General features: G+C 49.1%; 1 protein-coding gene across 1 annotated transcript; it reads right to left on the reverse strand.

Moving 5' to 3' along the window:
• Positions 1-574: 574 nt before the first annotated feature.
• On the reverse strand, positions 575-21,058 carry LOC129684137 (nitric oxide synthase, brain-like; the record flags this gene model as incomplete). The annotated part of the gene is made up of 8 exons (XM_055617210.1): positions 575-696; positions 1,854-1,941; positions 2,542-2,752; positions 7,321-7,490; positions 8,676-8,869; positions 18,175-18,253; positions 18,986-19,124; positions 20,884-21,058. Coding segments are annotated over 8 exons (1,178 nt in total), but the record flags the coding sequence as incomplete, so codon positions are not given.
• Between the last annotated feature and the right edge of the window lie 854 nt (positions 21,059-21,912).

The following is a 21,912-nucleotide window of genomic DNA, read 5'->3' on the forward strand; positions in this document are numbered from 1 at the left end:
TCTATCTATCTATCTATCTATCTATCTATCTATCTATCTATCTATCTTAATACTTGCTGGCCCAGAACTATGTTAATCAGGCTGGCCTGGAAGTCACAGGGATCCATTTGCCTCTGAGTCCTGGGGTTAAAGACATGAGCTAGCACAGGTGGTCTAGCTTTTAATTTGGATTTGTGTTGTCCTTCTGTCTTGTACTGTTGGACTCCTTGTTTGTATGATGAGGCTGAAGCTGGGGTCCTTTCCCTCCTTCTCCCAAACCTGATCCTCATCTCACACAGCAAGGCCTGTTCTTGGGACAGTTCACAAGGCAGTCTCACACGTACAAATCCATTTGATAAGGACACGTGCTTATCCTTGGTGAAATACTGGGCTTCTTAAGTCAAGAAGATACCCTCTGAAGATGAGACTTCAGGTCCCTGGGACAGGCTGGTCTGCTTGGGTGGGCTGATCATACAGCACCTGTGGCCACATCAGTGCGGCATCCCCTCCTCTTCCTTCCCCAGGCAGTGAGGTGGAGCAGGGCCCCTCCATCTTCCTCTGTGTCAGAGGTCAGTGGCCCCTGGACCATATGTACCTTTGTGTTGGATGTCAAATTGTCGCTGTTGCCAGAAGCTTCGGAAGGGCGCGATGCCGGTGCCTGGGCCAACCAGGATGCAAGGGACCTGGGGGTTTCGAGGCAGGTGGAAGCTAGGAGCACTGGACAAAGAAGAGACAAAAGCTTTGCCACGTGCCGCTCCAGCCTCCATGATGGAGCCCAGGGTAGCCCACGTAGCCACGTTTGAGAGACTGATGGGACCATGGGCTTCCTTTCAGAGTGATGAGAATTCACAGATTAGAGGGATTAAAAAAGTAAGGTTGTTGGAGTTTGGCTCTTTTTCCAGTCCCTACCACTTATCTCCAGGCTAAGTCCCACAGACAATAAGGCCCAGCTAACCTGGATTTTCTGTGAGCTCTGGGGATGGGGGTGGGCTCTAGTGGGGAGCTACTGTGTGCACTGTGGGGCTTCAAGTGCCACCCTGGACTCCTACTAGCAACTTGTTGAAACCCCAGTACCCACTTTATTTTTTGACCCAGGTTTTTTCACTGGTCCAGGAGCTCGCTGGTTCACCTGGGCTAGCTAGCAGTGAGGTCTGCGGATCCATTCATCTCTGCCTCCCCAACCCATCACTGGGGTTACAGACATGAGTCACCCCACCTGACTCTTGCCTGGCTTTTAAGAGGGCACTGGGGATTCGACTTCAGATCCTCACATTTGCACACCAGGCACCTGCCCCACTGAGCCGTCGCCTCAGCCCCTGATTTTAACTCTCTGTTCCACTCTTGAGAACTGGCCTCTTGTCATCCATGAAGTCTTTAATGGGGGAGGGGGAAGGCAGGCAACCAGTGCCTCAAAGAGTATGTGAAGGGGAAAGAGGAGAACTGACTTGATGAGGCTGTCCTATGACCTTCATGTGTGTGCTCACATTTACATAACACACACGCGCACACACACACAGAGATAAATAAAAATGAAAAAAAAATGTCAACCTGGTATATCTTCCTGCCTGCCACCTTAACGGCATCTGATGATGTCTGAAGAGGTTTTGGGTTGTTACGTCTTTAAGGATAGAATGCTCACGGGTCTGTACAGCCTGGGAAGGTCTTGTATAAGTACTTATTACCGGGATACCCAGCTGGCTGTGTGTCCCTTGATCCCTTCTCCCTAACAACTCAGAACGATTCAGGAGAGCGGTGTTAACCCTTCCTCACCTGCTCTCTATCTAGAGCCCTTCAGGCTGGTCCTGCATACACTCCAATGCATGGCGTCAACGCGTTGATGGGGGACATGCACCTATTCCTCACCAGCCACTCACCCTCTCACGAAGCAGGGGACTACGTCATCAGCCTGTATTCGGTTGAGCCAGGAGGAGCACACCCCGTGGTGAATCGGTCCTTCCCCATCTAACAGAATGAGTAAATGGCCTATCTCATCATGCCAGTCACTGGCTCCCTTTTCCAGCCCCAGCCCCACCCTCATCCCCCAGTGAAATGCCTCCCAGCTCAATACCAAGCCGTGTGCCTTGGAGTTCCAGCTCTGGATCCCTACCTCAGAAGAGGAAGTGGGGCCAGCACAACCAGAGTGAGCTAAGGTTGGCACATGCTCAGGGTTTGGATGGCTCTGGTTGTGACTACTCAGACCTGGTCCGCTCGAGGGCCCTGGTCAGGAGCTCTGAATGGCCTGTCCACCTCGGTTTCAGAGCCTCTAAGCACTGCAGACTTCGATTACTCGATCATAAGGGAGCACACTGTAGTGGTCCTTGTGTTATTTAGCTCCAGCTAGGCCTGTTTGATGCCCCTGCGAGCACTGCACAGTAGGGTAGGCAGGGTGGGGGCGGCCTGTTCTCGGTGCCACTTGGGGTCGGAGAGGATGGAGCGAATCAGAGCAGGTTCTTGTCCTGCAAGGACCCGATCCCCAGGCAGTTCAGGGACAGACCTCCAGACACCCTGAGGGGAAAATGCAGACCCAAGGGTCTCCCAGCCAGCACTTCCCCGAATGCGCACCTCTGGTGTGGTAGGAGACAATGGCCACAGTGAGGTGCACCTCGTCGGGGTACATGTCAGGAGAGGAGCTGATAGAATAGTAACTGGGCTGCAGCAGCGACAGCTGTGTGAGGAGAAGCGTGGCCGGCATCTGGATGGACGGGAATTCCTCCAGCACCTCCACCATGGTGGGGTTCTTACCCCATTTCCACTCCTCGTATTCCTGCAGCCCCTGAGGCAAGAGAGAACAGAGAGGGGCTTCAGTCCAGGTCTCAGATTACTGGTGGTGCCTGGAGGGGATCCAGGGAAGAGGTGAACCAACCCGAGGATGTCCAGAACCACCAGTGGGGTCATGCAGCTCTGGCTTTGAAATAGATGGACTTTTAATGGTTGCGCTTCAAATGTGAACTGTTTCCCACAGGCTCATGTGTTCGCATACTTGGTTCTCAGTGGGTAGTACTGGTTTGGGAGGCTGTGGAGTCTTTAGAAGGCGGGACCTACTGGGAGGAAGTGAGTCATTGGGGGCGGGCCATCAGGTTTTATAGTCCAGTCCTACTTCCTGTTCACTCTCTGCTTCCTGATTACAGCTGCTGTGTGACCCGCTGCCTCTTGTGACTGCGGCCAAACCTGCTCTGCTATGATGGCTGCACCCTGTGAACTGTAAGCCCAAGAAAGCCTTTCTTGCCTTAAGTTGCCTCTTACTGGGCATTTGGTCACAGAGATGGCCGTAGGTATCCTGAAGTACCCAAGGTTGGTTAATTTGCTCAATAGAAAGCTATCATTCCTGACTGGCAGGTTCATGGTTGGGGCACCAGCAGATCTGGTGTCTGGGGTGGGGGACCTACTGTGCATAGGTGGTGCCAGCTACGTGTCCCAACATGGCAGAAGGGGGAGGCAGTTTTTCTGGTTTATTTTTATAAAAAATATTCATCCAATCTAAGAGGTCAGAACCCTTGACTCAACTGCTTTGCAAAAGGCCCCCCTTCCTTCTTTCCTTCCTCCTTGTCCTCTTCCTTCTTTCTTCCTCCCCTCCGTCTTCTTCCTTCCTTTATTCCTTTGCCTCCCTCCTCTCTCTGCCCCCCTCCAATTGTGCCAGTCCTAGTGATCAAATTCAGAGAGCCTTGTGCGCACTCCAGCCTCCAACCATCAACCTGTATTCCCAGCCCAGTCCCTACCCCTTAATGCCATCTCCTTGTTAAGTGACACATCAAACCTAACTGAGGGAGTTTAATTTTGATGGGAGAACTCTAGGGGTCATAGACATTCACCCTGTAGCAGCTATTTATCATCCCATTTCTCAGATGAGGCCACTGAAGAGTCCTGGTATGCTGGGACTAGGCTGTGCATCTGAGCTAGGAGGGTAGCCTGTAGCTAGCATACCAGTCCCTGACTGCCACACACATTTTGTGTCTTGGGAGCAGGGGCAGGTTGCCTGCTCTTTTGATCACTTCTCCCTGGCTACTCAGCCTTGCCAGGCCACAGAGGGAGAGGATCCAGGCAGTCCTGATGAGACTTGATAAGCTATGGTCAGATGGTAAGGGAGGAGGACTCCCCTTTTCAGTGGACTAGGGGAAGGGTATAGGAAGGAAGAGAGATGGAGGGTATGATTGGGAGGAGATGAGGGAAAAAATAAAAATTCTAAAAACTAAAACTAAAAATTATAAAAAGGAGAAAAGCATCTAAGAAAATATTTTTTACATGTAAAAAAATCACTTTAAATTATTTATGTGTCTGTGTCTGTGTTTGTGTCTATATGTGTACATGTGTGTGGGTGCTTGCAGAGGCAAGAAGAGCACATCAGGTTCCCTGGAGCTGGAATTAATAGGCAGTTTTGATTACAGGTTGGAATTACAGGTTGTGAGTGGATGCTGAGAACTGAAGGCAGTCTTTTTGAGAAGAGCAAGTTCTCTTAACTGCTGAGCCATCTCTCCAGCCCTGATAATGGTATTTTTAAAGGAATCTATTTCAGATGCAGAGCCTCAGTGGCCTGCAGTTGCTGGAGGCTCCATTACTGACTTTCTCTTGCTGCTGTGTCTGAATATACAACCAGAAGCGACCTAAAGGAAGGCGGCTTTGTTTTGGTTTATGATTCAAGGGAATGCTGCCAATCATGGTGGACAAGTGGTTTCAGGAACACGAGGCGGCCGCCCCCCTGCACAGCAGGAGTGAAGTGGAGAATGAACAGGGGTGTGTGGCTGCTATGAGACCTCAAGGCCTACCCCTAATGACCCACTTTCTTCCAGGGGGGCCCTGCCCATTAAGAGTCCCATGACCTTCTCAAACAGTGCCACCAGTGGGGGACCAAGTGCAGGAGCCCTGGGGGGACCCTGCACATTCAAAGATTTATTTTTATTTTTTTTAATTATGCAGTGTGTGTGTGTGTGTGTGTGTGTGTGTGTTAATGTCTACATGTGAGAATGTCCACTTGTGTGCAGGTGTCGGCAGAGGCTAGAGGTCCAAATTCTCTGGAGCTGGAGTTTTAACAGTTGTGAGCAGTCTGATGTGAGTGCTGGGAACCAAACTTGGGTCTGCAGAAGAGCAGTAAGTTCTCTTAACTGCTGAGCAAACTCTCCAGCCTATTATTTCACATTCAGAACACAACAGAGGGCTCCTGAGCAAGAGCCTCCAGTGGAAGACTCAGAATAAGCATTCACTTACACCTGACTTCCTCCTGCCGGTGAAAAAGTCACCTGAAAGTGACTTTAGGCAGCTGTGCTGCTGCTGGGCGTCAATTCCTTCAGGGTGGTCAAGCTCCTGACACATGCCAAGGTGACCTCTTCTAGGGAACCATGACTTTGGCTCTAGGATCCCCCCAAGGACCTTGGCCATTTTTTCGGAAATCACATTGCAAGCTGGGACACTTCCATCTAACCCCCCTCACTTTCTTTTTCTCTGGGGTCAGCTTTGCTTTGTAGTCTGACTATTCCCTCCCAGGCCCATTTTCTCTCTTATACGTGTTTTGGACAACAATAGAAGTAGTAGTAGTAATAATAATAATAATAATAATAATAATAATAATAATAACAACAACAACAACAACAACAACAAATAAATCCCACTCATTTATCTTGTCTTGGAGATGTTGTGCCTTTAGGAAGAAATGGAGTTTATATGAAACTTTCTCTGAAAGAATACTATGCAAAATGTTTCTTCCCCATACTCAGCCCACCCCCAATAATCACACGTCTCTAGCATATTCTAAAAATTATGACGTCCCACTGAGCTTGGGATGCGATGCCGGCCTCTCATGCCATCTGTCTCCAGCTCCCCACTTCAGAGTCCTAGCTGCCGTCTGGTGTTTATTTTCACATTTCTTGATAATATGCACTTGCTAATGAGCCTCTCCCTTGCTACCCAACACCCAGTCCCCCTTCTTAGATAGCAAAGGAAGCGGCCTCTGCTGGGGGCGTGCTTCCCGCGAAGGAGACCTTCCCCTCACTGGGAAAGGCTGTGCTGGGTTGTTCACCTGGGTAGGTGTCTTCATTGTTTAAGTGATATTAATTTTCTTAAATTTAGATTTACTTACTTTATGTGTTAATGTTTTCATCAATGCATGTATGTATACAGTAAGTTTGCATGGTGATTCCAGAGGTCAAAAGAGGTCACCTGATTCCCTGAAACTAGAGTTGTGAAGTGCCATGTGGGTTCTGGGGATAAAACCTTGGTCCTCTGGTCCTCTGCAAGAGCAGCCAATTCAGTAGCTGGGCATGGTGATGCACGCTTATAATCCCAGCACTCAGGGAGGCAGAGGCAGTCAGATAGCTGTGAGTTCAAAGCCAGGCTGGTCTACAAAGTGAGTCCAGGATAGCTGAGGCTACACAGAGAAACCAAAAAAAAAAAAAAAAAAAAAGAAAAAGAAAAAGAAAAAAGCAGCCAGTGCTGTAAAGCACTGAGACATCTTTCCAGCCTACATTTTTTATTTTTTGTGTGCATAGATAGGTGTGTAGGTGTGTGTGTGTGTGTGTGTGTGTGTGTTTGCACATGCAAGTGGAGGTTAGAGGACAATTTTCAGGAGTAGGTTTTTCTTCCACCGTGTGGGACCCAGGGACTGAACGGAACTAGGCTGTTGGACTTGTGAGCAGGTACCTTTACACATGAAGCCATCTTGCCTTAAAAAAAAATGTTTAAAGACAGTGTCTCATGCATGTCAGGCTGGCATAAAACTCTCAGTGTAGCTAAAGGTGACTTTGATCTCCTGATCCTTCTGCTTCCATGTCCTAAGTGCTGAGATAACAGGCATGCAGCACCAAATCTAGTTTATGTGGTCCTGGGGATTGAACTCAGGGCTTCCCAGGGCTGTACCCTAGATGCCCTACTGAGCAAGGCTGGGCAGCAACTTGGGCAGGCACCTTCATGGTGACTAGGCAAGGGTGGTAGTGAACCTGTTGGGTTCATCTAATCACCATAGGTCTCTTATTTAGCAGTCTTTTTTTGTACAAGAAACCACTATTGTCACCACTACCAGAACTGATCCTGTCTGTAAACCCACCAGGAGGGTCTCTGCTTCCCTTTCTTTCTTGTATCGGTTAAGATGATGCTGAAAAGTGCTCCAAATAACAAAGGAAGGTGGTAAGAGTTATTATAGCAATGCCTGTGGTAGCCAGCTGCTGAGTTTCAAGAGGAGCTGCTCTTCATATGCCGAGCTTTAGAGCCTGGGAGACAGATGGGACAAGCCAATATGGTGGCCATATGCAAATGAGGACACGCCCCCTGCTCAAGACTGCCACTTGATGCAAACACTTGGAAGAGCATTTTCATTGCTTCTTGAAGCCCAGGCATTGCAGGGCTCCCAAGACCCACCTTGCTGAGGACCAGCAACCGCTGCTTCTCTTTCTCATTGGTGGCCAGGGAGGCGAACTGCTGCAGCTGCAGGGGAGTGGGTGGCGTGGTGATGTCCAGGTAGTACTTGAAGGCCTGGAAGATGGTGCAGGGTGGGAGGCGAGGCTCATCCTTCCAATTACTGATGACACCTGGGGAGGCACAGAGGGGGTGAGGCTCTGGTCACTTAGTCCTCACAATAGGCATCTCTCCAGGTGTGGAAAAGGAAGCACAGAGAGGCCTAGGAATCTGTCCAAGGCCACATAGCTTTCATGTGTGAAGGCAGGAATTCTGGCCTTACACCTTGTCCAAACTATGCTGTACCCTGGCTCTCCAGGTCCATGGCTTCTGCATTTAGTGCATTGAAATGAAAGCCATGAAGGAGAAAGCAATCATCTGTACTGAACCGTGTAGACATTTTTTTTTCTTGCCGCCATCCCTAAAAACTATAGTGGAGCTAACATACAGTATTTACATTGGGTAAGCCATCTAGAAAGGGTTTAAAGTACAAAGGATTCACATAAGTGATATGTAAGTATGACAGTGTGCGTAAGTGCTCTGTGAATACAGTGGCTTTTCTCTAAGGGTCTTAGGCATGTTTGGATTCTGCTATCTTCTAGGAGGTCCTGGAATCCTCCCTCTATGGAAGAGAAAGGCTATTCTGCCTCCATGTCCCTTCCAGCCATGAGCTCTTGCCCCATCATCAATTCAAGATGAGATGGAAATTCTGGTCTAACACAGAGAACTATATTGGGTTGGGTTCACTAAGGGAGGCATGCCTCCTCACAGAGGCTCTGAGGATTTGCAGGAAGGCCTTGACAGAAGGCATGCCATTTTCATGTTCTAGTGTGCTCCCCTATAAAGGTGACAGTTCATGGCATCACAGGCTGTCAGGCATGGCCACCACAGCTACTTGTACTGGAGGCTGGAGCCGTATCTATTGAAGTAAAGGAGAAGCTTGGAGACCCACTGGCTTTGGAGGTTCTTCAAACCAGGTGGTTGTTTGTGTCTGCCATCCTAGCACTCGGGAGGCTGAGGCGGGACAACTGAAAGTTGGAAGTCAGCCTATTCTACATAGAAAGTAAGAAGAGGGAGGAAGGGAAAGAGGAAGAGGAGGAAGGAAGAAAGGAAGGATGGAAAGGAGGGAGGAAGAGAGGGGAGGAAGTGGAAAGAGAGAAGGAAGTGAAGGAGGGGTAGAGGCTGCTGCAGACACTTTCACTGGCTGGAGTGAGGTAGGAAGCCGACACGGACAGGCCACCCTTGCCCCGGCAGCTGCTCTGCTCACCTGGCTCTGAGACCCTCCCAGCCCTTCTAGCAGGTACCGCTGGGAGCCTCACCCAGAGCCGTGTTCCTCTCCTCCAGCATCTCCACCTTCACCATGTGGTTGGCTGGAGGCGCATCCTCTAGTCGCTCGATGAGGGCGTTCACGAGGTCCTCGTGGTTACCAGGGAAGACACCCAGGTGGTCCCCTGGCTGGTACTGCAGCTCTTGATTTCCATTGGTGTGGAGACGTACAAAGATGGTTGACCGGCTGCAGGAAACATGGAGATCGTGGGACAGAGACCACCACCCTGGCCCTAATTTGCCCTTGGTCTGTCTCTGTTGTCTGTAGATACCCTCCTTCCAAGCTCCCTGGCTTTGACATGGTGAGGTGCTGGCCTCACCCTCACCCCACAGCTTTTGCCAAGCTCGCTGGTCAGCTCCCCATCACAGAGCCAACAGCCAGGTCCTGGACCGGGGCATCACACATGTGATGGCTCACCTCTATCTCCACTCCCTTCTTGGGGCAAGCCCCCAAGCTCTTACGGCCTTTCTGGGGTTCCCAGCTCAGTTTTCCATGTTGGTCCCTTCTCATTCCCCAAGCCCCGAGTGCTGCCACAACCTGCTATTTTGTCCGAGATGTATCTGTTCCCATAGCTTCCTGCTTATACCTCTTTCCTCCATTCCAATAGCATCTTTCTTTCTGTGGCTGGTGATATATTCTAGGATAATAGGAACACTGTGACACAGGACATTTGTCTATTTTGGCTGTGTTTCCTCCTGCCCCATGACAGTGGCTGGCACATAGTATGTCCCAAGTCCTTGCCAAATGAAGACACTTCAGGCTTCCAGGCCTAACTAGCTGCTAGTTGCTAGCCATGATGTCCTTAACAGCGATCAGGATCTCTCAGGAGCAAGCAGCTTACTGTAGCTACAGGCAGGATGTCTGTTTCTATTTCTCACATTTTATGAGTGTTTGTGTGTGCACATGTGCACACACATGGTGGTGGTGGCAGCATGTGCTTTCATGGACATGTGCAGAGGTCAGAGGACGACTTAAGGGAATTGGTTCTTTCCTGCTCTCGGTCTTGGGGACGGAACTCAGGTTGTCACGCTTGGCAGCAAGTGCCTTTACCCACGGAGCCCTCTCACTGATCCTCCCATTCTCTTTTGCAAACTAGGTCCACATTTTAGAATAAGGAAGGGCCGGAGGAGGCTCAGGGCCTCTCATGTGTTGACGAATCAGTGTGTGAGAGTGAAGGGCCCTGGCAAAAATCTGTGCGCCTGGTCACGCCTTCTGCATGCGTTTGTGTGTTTCGAGTACGGGAGGACCACACTGACCAGCTGCTTCAAGGACAAATTCTTGGGGCTGAGATGGCTCAGTGGTTAAGAACTCTTGCTGCTTTTTCAGAGGATGCAGGTTCAGTTCCCAGTACTCATGTGTCAGCTCACAATCACCTGTGACTCCAGTTCCAAGGTAATAGGATTTCTTCTTCTGAGTACTGCATGGACATGGCACACAGATACACACACAGGCAAAACAGCTACACATATATAATAAAATAAAACTTAAAAAAAAAACGCCAAAACAACAATTCTTGGGGCTGGAGAGTTGGCTCAGTAGTTGAGAACACTGGCTGCTCTTGCAGAGGACCTAGATTTGGTTCCTGGCACCCACACGGTAGCTTATAGCCATCTCCATCTCCGGTTCCAAGGGGATCTGATGCCCAGTTCTGGCCTCCCCCAGTTCCAGGCGTGTGAGTGACGCACAGGCATACATGCAGGTTAAACACTCATCTGCATAAATAAATTATATATTTTTTTTTAAAGAATAAATTTTTGGCCAGATGTGATAGTGATCACCTTTAATCCTGGCACTGGGGAGGCAGAGGCAGGTGGATCTTTATGAGTTGGACTCTAGACTGGTCTCCAGACTGAGTTCCAGGACAACTAGGGGTTACATAGTGACACCCTGTCTCCAAAACAAAACAAAACAAAACAAAAAACAAAACAGTGAAGTTTTGCTGGTTCTGGTAGCAGAAGTCTTTAAATCTATAGCTACTGAGGAGGCTAAGACCGGACTGTGCAGGTTTAAGGCATGTTGGCTCTTGAGTTCGAGACCAGCCTGGACAGGCTAGTGAGACCCTGTCCCATAATCAAAACACAAAGTAAAAAGATGGCTGGGGCTGCAGCCCTTGCCTGTAAGGTCTCAGGCAGTCCATATACTCAGAAGTATGCTCAATCCAGACTGCAGGGCTCAGGAAACCAGTTCCCATCTGCCCTAAGGAGCCGTTTTTTTTTTCTTACCTCTGACAGAAGGAACACATGGACTACCTGAGATCTCACACCTCCCCTGAATGTGGGAGGTCCTAGGTTCAATCCCTCACATCAACAAAGAATTAAAAAATCACAACTAGTAAATAAATAAGATACTCAAAGTGTGATTATTTGGGTCCATTAAAAACTCTTGGGGCTGGGGCTGGAGAGATGGCTCAGCAGTTAAGAGCACTGGCTGCTCTTGCAGAGGATCTGGGTTCGATTCCCAGCACCCTCCTGGTGGATCACACTTGTCTGTAACTGCAGTGCCAGGGGATCCTCCCCCCTCTTCTGGGCTCTGAGCACTATATATACGCGGTGCACAGACATACAAAATAAAACCAGTCTTAGTGCTGGACTGCAGCTCAGCAGTGGAGTGTTGGCCTAGCCTATGAGAGGCTTGGGGTTCAATCCCCAGTGACAAACAATAACAATAATAACGATGATGATGAAGAAGAAGAGAGGAGCCTGGGGAGATGGCTTAGTGCTTAAAGTGCTTTGCAAATAAGGGTATAAGGTTCAAATCTCCCAAACCCACTAAGGATCAGGTGGGTCTGGCAGTCTGCCAGCAATTTTAGCCTCAGACAGTGGGGACATGGGATGCCTGGGGTAAATTGGCTAGCAGCAGTCTCAGGGAGAGCTCTGGGTTTGACTGAGAGGTTTTGCCTCAAAGAATAAAGTAGGAGTCCCAACATTAACCTGGTTCCATGTGTATGCAGGCATACATGCACATATGAGCCCCATACGTGTAAACACATGAGAAGAAGAAAGTGAATAAGATTGTCTTGCAGCAGATAAACTGCATTGTACACAATACCTACAGACCTAGACAGGGGTTGATGGTGCCATGTGAGTTAGTTTGTACCCAAGCCAGTCTGTTCTTGGGCAAGTCTGTGTGCAGAAGAGCCTGCACCTGGGTGGGCCTGCACATGGGTGAGCCTGTCCCTGGGTGGGCCTGCTCCTGGGTGGGCCTGCTCCTGGGTGGGCCTGCACCTGGGTGGGCCTGCACCTGGGTGAGCCTGTCCCTGGGTGGGCCTGTCCCTGGGTGGGCCTGCACCTGGGTGAGCCTGTCCCTGGGTGGGCCTGCACCTGGGTGGACCTGCACCTGGGTGGGCCTGCTCCTGGTGGGCCTGCACCTGGCTGAGTCTGCACTCAGGTGAGTCTGCGCTCTGAGCTACAGGCTGCCATAGCTCTCCAGACCTTGTTTTTCCCTTCTTGCCAACTGGTCTCAGTGAGGGAGAAGCTCAAATTCCCCGAATGTAAATCACACTTGAATAGACCAAGAGCACTTGCTATTTAGGGCTGTTTTTGGCACAACCAATAGCCCCTTTGTGCTACGAATAGGCACCGTTATTAAAAATAGCTAAACTGGCACAGATCTTTGTGCGTATGTTGGGTGGGGAAATCGTGAAGCATGGCACCCTCTTTGTGGTATGGTAGGCAACTTGGGATCCTGTGTATTCCTAGGGTTTGGGACACCGCTCTCCTCTCCCAAGGGGGTCTTGTCCTCTCTGGGAGTCTGAGCTTGTCAGCAACGGGCATGTCGTATGACTGGTTTTTCTCTGTAGCTCACGCCAGCTTTTGGTTCCTGGGAGCAAAGACATCACCAGCATCTTTCCACTGGTGACAGAAGAGTCTAGCAGAAGCCACCAGCCAGCAGGGGGCGCTGCAAGGCCTGGAATTCAGGAGCCAGCAGCTCAAGCACAGTAAGTCTGTGGAAGGCTTGCAAATCAATTCCCACTTTCTTCCCTGCATCAGGATTTGTTCCCAACAGGAAGACCAAGAACCTGAACCCGCTGAGCTGCCCAGACACTCATGTACTTCCCTCTAAGCCTCATGTCCCTGTCTGTGACTGGGCAGTACAGGAGAGGACAGAAGGTGGCCAGCAGGTACTCAAAGGAGGGTCCAGGTTCTGCCCCTTCTGGGATTTTGTACAAGATGACTTTCCAAGTGACTGCCTGGGCATGGATGAGTGGCTGGGGTGCCTGGATGGACAGTCTTCCATGTTTTGCTGTGAGGATGAGCCTCATTGGCCAGTCTGAGTCTCAACTGCAGTCACCCTCAATTCTGCTGCATTTTCCCATGTTAGCTGAGCTTTGGGATGGTTTTTAATTCCCCTTCCTTCCTTCACTCACTTTCTCTCTCCTCCTGCCCCTTTACAGACAGAGGATCTCACATTGGAGCTCAGGCTGGCCTGGAGCTCCTTATGTGGCCTTGAACTTTCACCAAAGCCTCCCAAGTGCTAAGATTATGAGTGTGAACTACAAACTATATATGATCCATTGAGAAGCTCTGGGAGAGAAGGGCAATTTGGAAGAAGTATCCATCCGGATCTTGTATTTTTCTTTCCTAACAGTCTGTTCCGTACATACAGAGTGTCTCTTACATGTACTCAGATACACAGATAAACACACGCACACGGACAGACAGACAGACACACACACACAGATAGATATGCAAAGGCAGACAGACAGAACATGTATAGCAGTGGGTCAGATAGGTTAGCAGGTGAGATTTCAATGGCCAAACACCCCACACTAAATGGAAAAAAATCCAAATAGCTAGTAGATCCATCCTGCCAGAAGGGTAGTGAGAACTGTGAGCTAGCTGCCCTCAGCAGGGCCCAGCCGTCAATACATGTTCAGGCACTGGGAGAGAGTGATGGGCGAGGAGATCAGGGCATCTTATCCTCACCGAGAAGTCACCTCAAGATCTCAGAGGGGTTAGGGCTGTGGACATGTGGCAGCAGTGGGAAAGGTGACGTAAGGGAGGCCATGGGCAAAGGTGACCACTCACTCTGTGGTCCAATAAGCATAATGAGGTGTGCACACACAGGTACCCCTGGTCAGAGCGATTTAGGAGCACAAGTCTAGTGCAGCAAAGGTGACAGTGTGTTAGGAAATGGGAAACGTTGCTTTTCTTCATCTTTTCTTTATGCTGGTAGTGTTTTACTGTGTTGTCCAAGTTACCTTCAAACTCACCATGTAGCCCAGGCTGGCTCTGAACCATATACACTAGGCCAATCAGGAACTCATAATCCACCTGCCTCAGCCTCTTGAGTGCTAAAATTAAAGGCATGAGCTACCATGCATGCCCATGGCTGCAGAGTTTGAGAGAGGTGACGGGCGGATCCCGAGGACCTCCTCGTGATCTGTCAGACAGAGATTTCAGAGACTCCCCTGTGATCTGAAGGAGCCACTGCAGGCTGCGAGGTCGAGGGCTCAGCCTTTTCAACTCGCATTTTAAAAAAGATTTCTTGGGCTGCCTTATCTAAAACAAAAAACAAAACAAAACAAAACAAAACAGGGTTCTGAGGCTCTGCAGTAAGTATGCTTGTCACACAAGCAGAGGGCCTGAGTTCAGATTCTCCCTCAAATGTAAAAAGCAGGGAGGGGAGGAGGTGGTGTGTGTGCCTAAGCCTATGGCTGGAGGGGAGGGGGCCTTGGGCTCACCTGGTTGAATCGGTGACCTCCAGGTCAGTGAGAGGCTGTCTCAAAGAGTGAGGCTGAGGGTGACTGAGGGGGATTTCCGTCTGTCACCTTGGGTCTCTATACACATGTACATACATGTGCATGTACACCTCACACAGAAAGATCTGTCTAATGGGATCCTCTCTGTGCACTGAAAATTCTGTTTGTGCCCTTGGGTTTGCTCTCTCCTTCCTAGGCATCTTCTCTTTTTCCTTCTCTGAAGTCCACTCTCCTTAGCAATTGATTTGTCTTTCATTCTCTCTCCTACCCCGACTTCTAAAACTTTCTGTTTCTACCCTGTCTATACTCACTCCATTACACAGTGCTTTTCCTAGTTATCATAAAATTTGTTCCCAGGCAGGCTGAGGGGGGGCCACCCTGCACGGGTCACCCTCCAAAGGCCATTGACTGGTTCCTTGGTACTTTGCTTGTAGCTAAGGATTGCTGGTGAGAACCATTTGTGGTATCTTGTGTATGGTTTTCCCAGGCCAGAGAGCCACCACTTTGGCCTTGGCCTGGGCAACTAGGCAAGTTATGCTTTTTCTCTCAATTACACCTAAAAAAAACCCTAAACTCTATGAAGCATGATCTTTTAGAAACATATTTAGTTATTTTGGTGTTTTGCCTGAATGTACATTTGTGCACCACAGGCTTACCTTGGCTCACAGAGGCCAGAAGAAAGTGCCAGGCCCCCTGGAACTGGAGTCACAGGCAGCTGAGCCACCAAGTGGGTGCTGGCCATTGGACCTAAGTGTTTTTAGAAGAGCATCCAGAGCTTTTAACTACCGGGCTACTGCTCCAGCCCCCAAAGTGGCGTTGTCTTAAAGAGATTAAACCCGTGGGTACAGTTCGGTACTGTCTCTGCTAATTCACAGCTGTTTTAACTCAATTCCATTTTCTAGCCTTGTTTGGAATGTTTCTTTTTAGTCGTCTTCAAAGCTCTAGAGGCTAGAGACAGGTCTCTTGGAGGTAGACAGGGGTGGATTCCAAGGCCATTTGCCTGTGTCCTGCTGCCTCCGAACCATGCTTCAGGGAAGACTCACCACACACTGGCTTTCCAGTGCCCATGGTTCCTCTCTACACTTAGAACCTCTCTCTCCATCAGATGGCTCCATGTACCTGATGCTGCATTTAACTAATTGCTCAAAGACATTAAGCGCCTAATGTATTCCATCAATGTCTGACAATCTTTGAGAGAGAGAGTTTAAGAGGCTTGGGGCTCTACCCTAATGACCTCTTTAATCAAAGGCATGGAAGGGCATGCAGGAAGCACACATGCCAAATTTGCACCCGATATGAGGCGGTTAGGAGGAACGAGGACTGTGAATGGATCCTGTACTGTGCCAGCAACTTCAGGAGGCTCATTTTCAGTGGTCACAGCAGCCTGGCAAATGTGATGGAGGCCATCTGCGGAGTCATTTGGTGTGGCAGCCAGTAACCAGGTCAGTGTGACCTTGAAAAAGTCACTCGCTTTTTCTCAGAGTCGCTTTGCATATCTAACATCCTTCACTTCCTGGGCTGGTGTGAGTGAGAAACAGCGTTGGTGGCTCCGCACGGTACGTGGAAGAGAGAGTGCATTAGATACGACTTGTGCAAGCCTGCTGCCAGTATTTCCATACTAGAGTGAAGGAGAAAGGTACTCAGAGCATCCAAGTAACTTTTAAAAAAAAAAAAAACAAACCAACATTTGTTTTTATTTTGTCTATGAATGTTTTGAATGTACGCATGCTCACTGCTGCCCGTGGAGGCCAGAAGAGGGAGCCAAAGCTCCTGGGGCTAGAGTTAGAGACGGTTGTGAATAGTCATGTGGGAGCTGGGAACTGACCCATGGTCCTCTGCAAGAGCAGTCAGTGCTTTTAACTACTGAGCCATCTCTCCCCAGCTCTCTACTCTCTACCCAGTGATGTTTCTAAGGCCACACAGACCCAGTTTGTGTATGAAAGAGCTGGGGTCGATGCCTAGGGCTGAAAAAAAAAATATATATATATATATACACACACACACACACACATAATTTAAAAGATCTACCTGGGTTGTCACTGAAAAAAGTGAAAAAAAAATTTCCCAAAGACTTGAAAAATGACTTATAGATGCGGAGGAGCAGCCAGTCTGGGTGTGATCATTTTGAAAGGAGGGATGCCTGGGCTCAGTGAGGACAGTGTGTGCCTGATAGGTGATATTAGCATGTCCTGTTTGGGCTGGTCCAACACTGGCATCGGTAGTGATCATGTAGCGTCTGCTGCTGGTGATGGGGTCTGAGACTGATATCTCCAGTGGACACTAAGAGCCCTGGGATTAAATCCCAGAGCCCAGGAAGCCAGGTCATCAGGAGAACATCTTAGAAGCACGGGTTCAAATCTTTCATCGGGAAGAAGTGACTGTTTTGGGTGTCGCTGAATAGGCTAAGTGGGTTTTATGTCAAGTGCAATGTGGTTCAGGGGTCCAGAGCTTCCCCAATGTGTATAAGCAACCAGGCTCAAGACCCAGCATCGCATAAAACAAAAGCCACAACTCCCCAAGTGCTGAGGCCAGCACACTTTATATCAGACAGCAAGGCATTTGGCTACCGTAGATAGTAAGATGTTGGGCTGTGCTGGGTAGTGAGATACTTTCTAGGGCTGCAGAGATGGCTCAGTGGGTAAAAGCATTTACCACACAAGCCTAATGACCTGAGTTCAGATCTCTACAGCCCACATAGAAGGCGGGATGTGCAGGGCTGGAGAGGTGACACAGTGGTTAAGAGCACTGGTGGCCATGCAGAGGATCCAGGTTTAGTTCCCAGCACCCACACGGAGGCCGACAATCATCCGTAACTCCAGTTTGTGGGGATACTCTCTTCTGCCACTTACCCAGTGCACACACAGAAACTCACACATGCACACACGCAAATAAATAAATAAACAAACAAGCAAATAACAAACGAACAACAAACAACAACAGCAAAAGGCCAAATGCAGACAGAACACATGCTCCTGTGAGCCAGGCACCCCATAGGAAGAGACAGGAGGGTTTACAAAAGCTCCAGGGGCCGGATCTTCCGGCTTATGTACCAGTGATGAGACCCTGTCCCCAAGAAGGTAGAAGGTGTGAGTGGACGCCCCGGGGTTGTCCTCTGCTCTCCCCAGGCATGCTGTGATACACAGGTACCCACTCACAGATAATGTAATGTTCTGAGGGCCTCAGAGGAGAGAATGAGGCGTTTTGGGTGGGCTTATTGCCACTCCGTATGGTGAGGGCTTATTTTTGCGTTTCCCTAGAGCAGTGGTTCTCAGCCTTCCTAACGCTGTGACTCTTTAACACAGCCCCTCACGCTGTATTTCGTTGCTCCCTCGTAACTGTACTTTTGCCGCTGTTGTGGATCATAACATGACTGTCTGTGTTTTCCAATGGTCTTAGGGGACCCCTCTGAAAGGGTCATACAACCCCCAGAGGGGTCACGACCCACAGGTTGAGAACTGTTGCTCCAGACAGCATCCCCTACCGTAAGAAAATACTTGGATCAAGCACTTTCTGATGGAGCTGCTGCCCACAGAGAACAGTTGGCTATTTCCCACCCCCCCCCCCCCCCCGGTTAAGGTTACCTTGAAGCCCATTTTCTTCATCTACTTTGCGTGTGCAACACCTTTCCTTTGTCCCAGTCTCTGGTTGGGGGTCATGGGGAAGGGAAGGCAGGAATCTACGACCTGGTGGAAGGGGACTCAGAGCAGCTCAGAGCACTCTCTGGAGTCTGAGTGCTCCTTCCTGGCTGTGGGTGGCAGCCGGGAGCAGAGGGGGTGCCGCCGACTCCTACCTGGATTTAGGACTCTGCAGGTTTTGGCGGCTGAGGAGCCGGGCGGCTGAGACTCGCTTTTTGTGGACGTTGGAAAGACCTGCGGAGAGAGAAATAATGGTCGCTGTGAGAGGGGGTTAAGCAGTGGTCCACAAGACCTCTCCAGCTTTGGATATATGCATGCTCATCCATGCATATCCATGTATATGTGTGATGGTGTGTGCAGCTGCATGTGTGTGAGTGTGTGCGGATAGGCCAGAGGACAGACAACCTGGGCTGCCGCCGCTTAGGTGCTGTACAAGCTTATATTTTGAGGCAGGGTCTCTCACTGTCCTGGATCTGGCCAGCTAGGCTAGGCTGGCAGGCTAGTGGGCCCCAGGAGTCTCCTGCCACCTCTTCCCCGGTGCTGGGACTACAGGCACATGCTATCATGCCTGGCAAAAGCTTGGGTTCTGAGGAACTGAACGCAGGTCCTGGTGTCTGCAAAGCCTATACTTTACCAACTGAGCCAAATCCCCAGATCCCTCTGCAGAGCTTCCTCTGTAGTGGAAGGGATGAAAGAGGGTGCTGGCATCGGTGGGGCTGGGTGAGGTGTTTGCAGATAGCAAACCAGATGGCAAGGTGAATGGAACGGAGGTGAGAATGGAGAGAGGTGCCCACTTGGGCAGTCCCCTGAATGTGAGGACAGAAGTGTGGCCCGTGTGTATGCAAGGGCTTCTCTGAAAGGGAGACCAGAAGGATGCAGCCACTGCTCCCACACACCCCGAAGGGGAGCTCTCCGCCCCACCCTCTCACAGTTAGAAAGGTCTGCCGTGAAGACAATGTCAGGTACCTTGGGTCAGCTCTGGAGCTTCAGCCACGTATGTAAGGCGGAACTTGTTCCTCTTCCAGCTTCGGTCATTGCTGATGAGGGAATTGTTCGCCTTCTCGATGTTGACATCATCCCCAACGCAGAACACATCACAGGCAGCCTGCAGCCCACGGAGAGTTATGGTGACCTCAGTTATCCTAGATGGCTCCTCCCCATGAACTCCAAGTCACTGCCTGGAAGTCTCCCTCCCTCGCTTTCTCTGTTCTTATCCCTTTTTTCTCCCTCCCTCTCTCTACCCATTGAGCCATATACCTGTCCTTCCTTCCACCATCTCTCTCCCAAACCATTTACCCACCCATTGGCCTACCCATCCTTTTATCTACCTAGCTATTTGTCCAACTCTTCCATCCATCCAACTAGCCAACCATCCCTCCATCCCTCCATCCTTCTACACAGCTGTCTGCCTTTCTAGTCACCCATATATCTGTCCATCTCTACCTAATATTTCATCCACCTACACACTCTTTCATAACCCACCCATCTACCCCCATCTGTCCATCCATGTGCCCACCATCACCCTACATTTTTGAGCAGTGACTCGAGGTCCTCCCTTCTATGGCAACATCTGTGATGACATTTATTACTAAATCCCACATGTCCAGAGGCTTAACATTAAAAACAAAAGTAAATACTATAGATTTTCCTTTCATCTTCTTCAAAAGATTTAAAACAATTATACAAAGGCAAGGCACACTGTCTGGATACACATTTCTTTTTCTTTTTCTTCTTTTTTTTGGTTTCCTTTTTGCTCAAAGCTTCTTTATCAGCAAACATTAATAACCCCATGAATTACTGCTCAGAACCATTAGTAAACATTTTCTGAGATAGGTCCAGGAAGGTCTTGGACATTTGGGCTCAAGTGATTCCCCTGCCTCAGCCTCACAAACAATTGAGACTAAGACATAAACAACCATAGAACTATTTTTCAGTGAAATTTAAAGTTTTCAAACATCGGGTTTATTATTATCTGGCTGTGTGCTGATTAAAAAACAGCTGACATGTTCATCAACAGAAAAATAGAAAAGCACGATATTATACTGTGGAATATTATTTGATCACAAAGAGAGAAAAAGTGCTGATACATGCTGCAATTCAGATGAACCTTAAAATCTTTACAGTAGGTAAAGGTACTAAGGTTTCATTCATATGAAATGAACAAGAAGGAATGTCTACAGTCATAGAAACTGAGCTGGGCGTGTGAAGGGAGGCCAGGAAGCAGACAGCTACAGGGTTTGGAGGCTTTCAAGGGCCTGGCCTCTGGGATGCTCAGTCAAGACTGGCTGATGAGATGAGGAAGTGCAGTTCTCTCAGATATGAATGAACTCGCATCATCTCAGCTCTCAAATGTGTCTGGGTGGAAATTCAGGAACAAGCTCATAGACTCAGCTCCCCCTAGTAGAGCCTTGGATCTCAGTTTTCCCTTTTGCCTTCTGCACAAGTTTAATGATAAAAGCTTCCCAGGACCCTTCCTTCTGGGGCTGCTGCTGAGGACTGATTCAGGGCAGTGGACAGAGAGAAGTAAAAGCCACAGGGTCCTGAATGGAAAATGTGTGTTAAGGTTGCTCAAACTCATTGAAGCTGTGTCTCTGGCTGTGTGCATTGGGGAAAAGCCCTTCCTTGCCTACGCTCCCTCTCTCCTTTTTCATCCTTTTCAACGTTACATTTCTCCTCTTTCCCTCTCTCCTTTACTTCCTGCTCTCTTCCCTCCTCCTTTCCTCCCTTCTTCCTTCCCTTTTTTTTCTTCCCACTCCCACCTTCCTTTCACATGCTAGGCAAGCACCCTACTGCTGAGCCGCCCCATCACTGATCCACATTTTCTTCCATGGACAGGAATGTCTGGGGTACAATGGGTCCCCTACCTTGAAGACCTTCTTGGCCCAGGTCCTGAAAGCTTCTTCCTGCCCGCAGAGCTCATCCCCTTCCCTCATCTTCAGAATCCTCTCCCCTCCCAGCTCCTCCAGGAGGGTATCCACTGCATGCCCAAAGGCACAGAAATGGGGGTATGCCCGAGAGCCCAGGCCAAATACCGAGAACCTGTCCAGGAGAAAAAAGGTCAGTGACGGGGGCTGTGGGGTGTGGGAGGTGGGGCATCTGATACCATGGTTTGATTAGTGTGACCCTGAATTTTGCATACTTGAGTCCTGAACCCCTATGGGACTGAATATTAAAATAGGAGCTTTAACAAAGTGGTCAAGGTTAGTAAGTGTACTATAAAGTCAATTTCCTCTCCTCCTCCTTCATCCCTCTTCTCTAGCAAGAAGGCAGTCACTAATAATCTAGTAAGAGAAGCCATTTGGAACCCACCCCTTGCTGAACTACTAGCTTTCAGAACTATAAACAAACAAAACAAACAAACAAACAAACAAACATTTCCATGGAAAGATGGCTTTAATCCCAAGAGCTCTTAAGAGCCTTCTTCTTAGTCTCTAATATTGACTGCTGTCTTCAAGAGTAAGTTCCAGTGGTTTCTGAGGAGGGAGGGTGGGAAGGGCAATGAGCAGGAAGCTCACTGGCTGTTGGATGCACACTCCTCTGTTTGCTAGACTGTCGACAGAAAAGAATCTCTGTGGGATGCTTCTGTTTGGCACAAATGAATTTGTCTTAAGAAGAATGGCAGTGAGAATTCTAATGTCATGGCCATCAGTGATCTGGACTATAAAACAAAACAAAACAAAACAAAACAAAAAACCAAACAAACTGAAATGACTTTAGAGCATATTGCATGTTGGTATAGGGGTGGTATTTCCTACATGGGATTGATAGAACTTTTGTCATGCACACTGTACATGTGTAGGGGACACCCTTTCTAATATCTGTGAAATTAATGTTTCACAAGCTCTCCCCCCCCAAGAGAACGCTGGTAGGTGCAGTGAGAATTTTGTAATTTT

The sequence above is a fragment of the Psammomys obesus genome, unplaced genomic scaffold, assembly GCF_907164565.1.
Source record: "Psammomys obesus unplaced genomic scaffold, mPsaObe1.curated_primary_1811, whole genome shotgun sequence".
Taxonomy (NCBI): domain Eukaryota; kingdom Metazoa; phylum Chordata; class Mammalia; order Rodentia; family Muridae; genus Psammomys; species Psammomys obesus.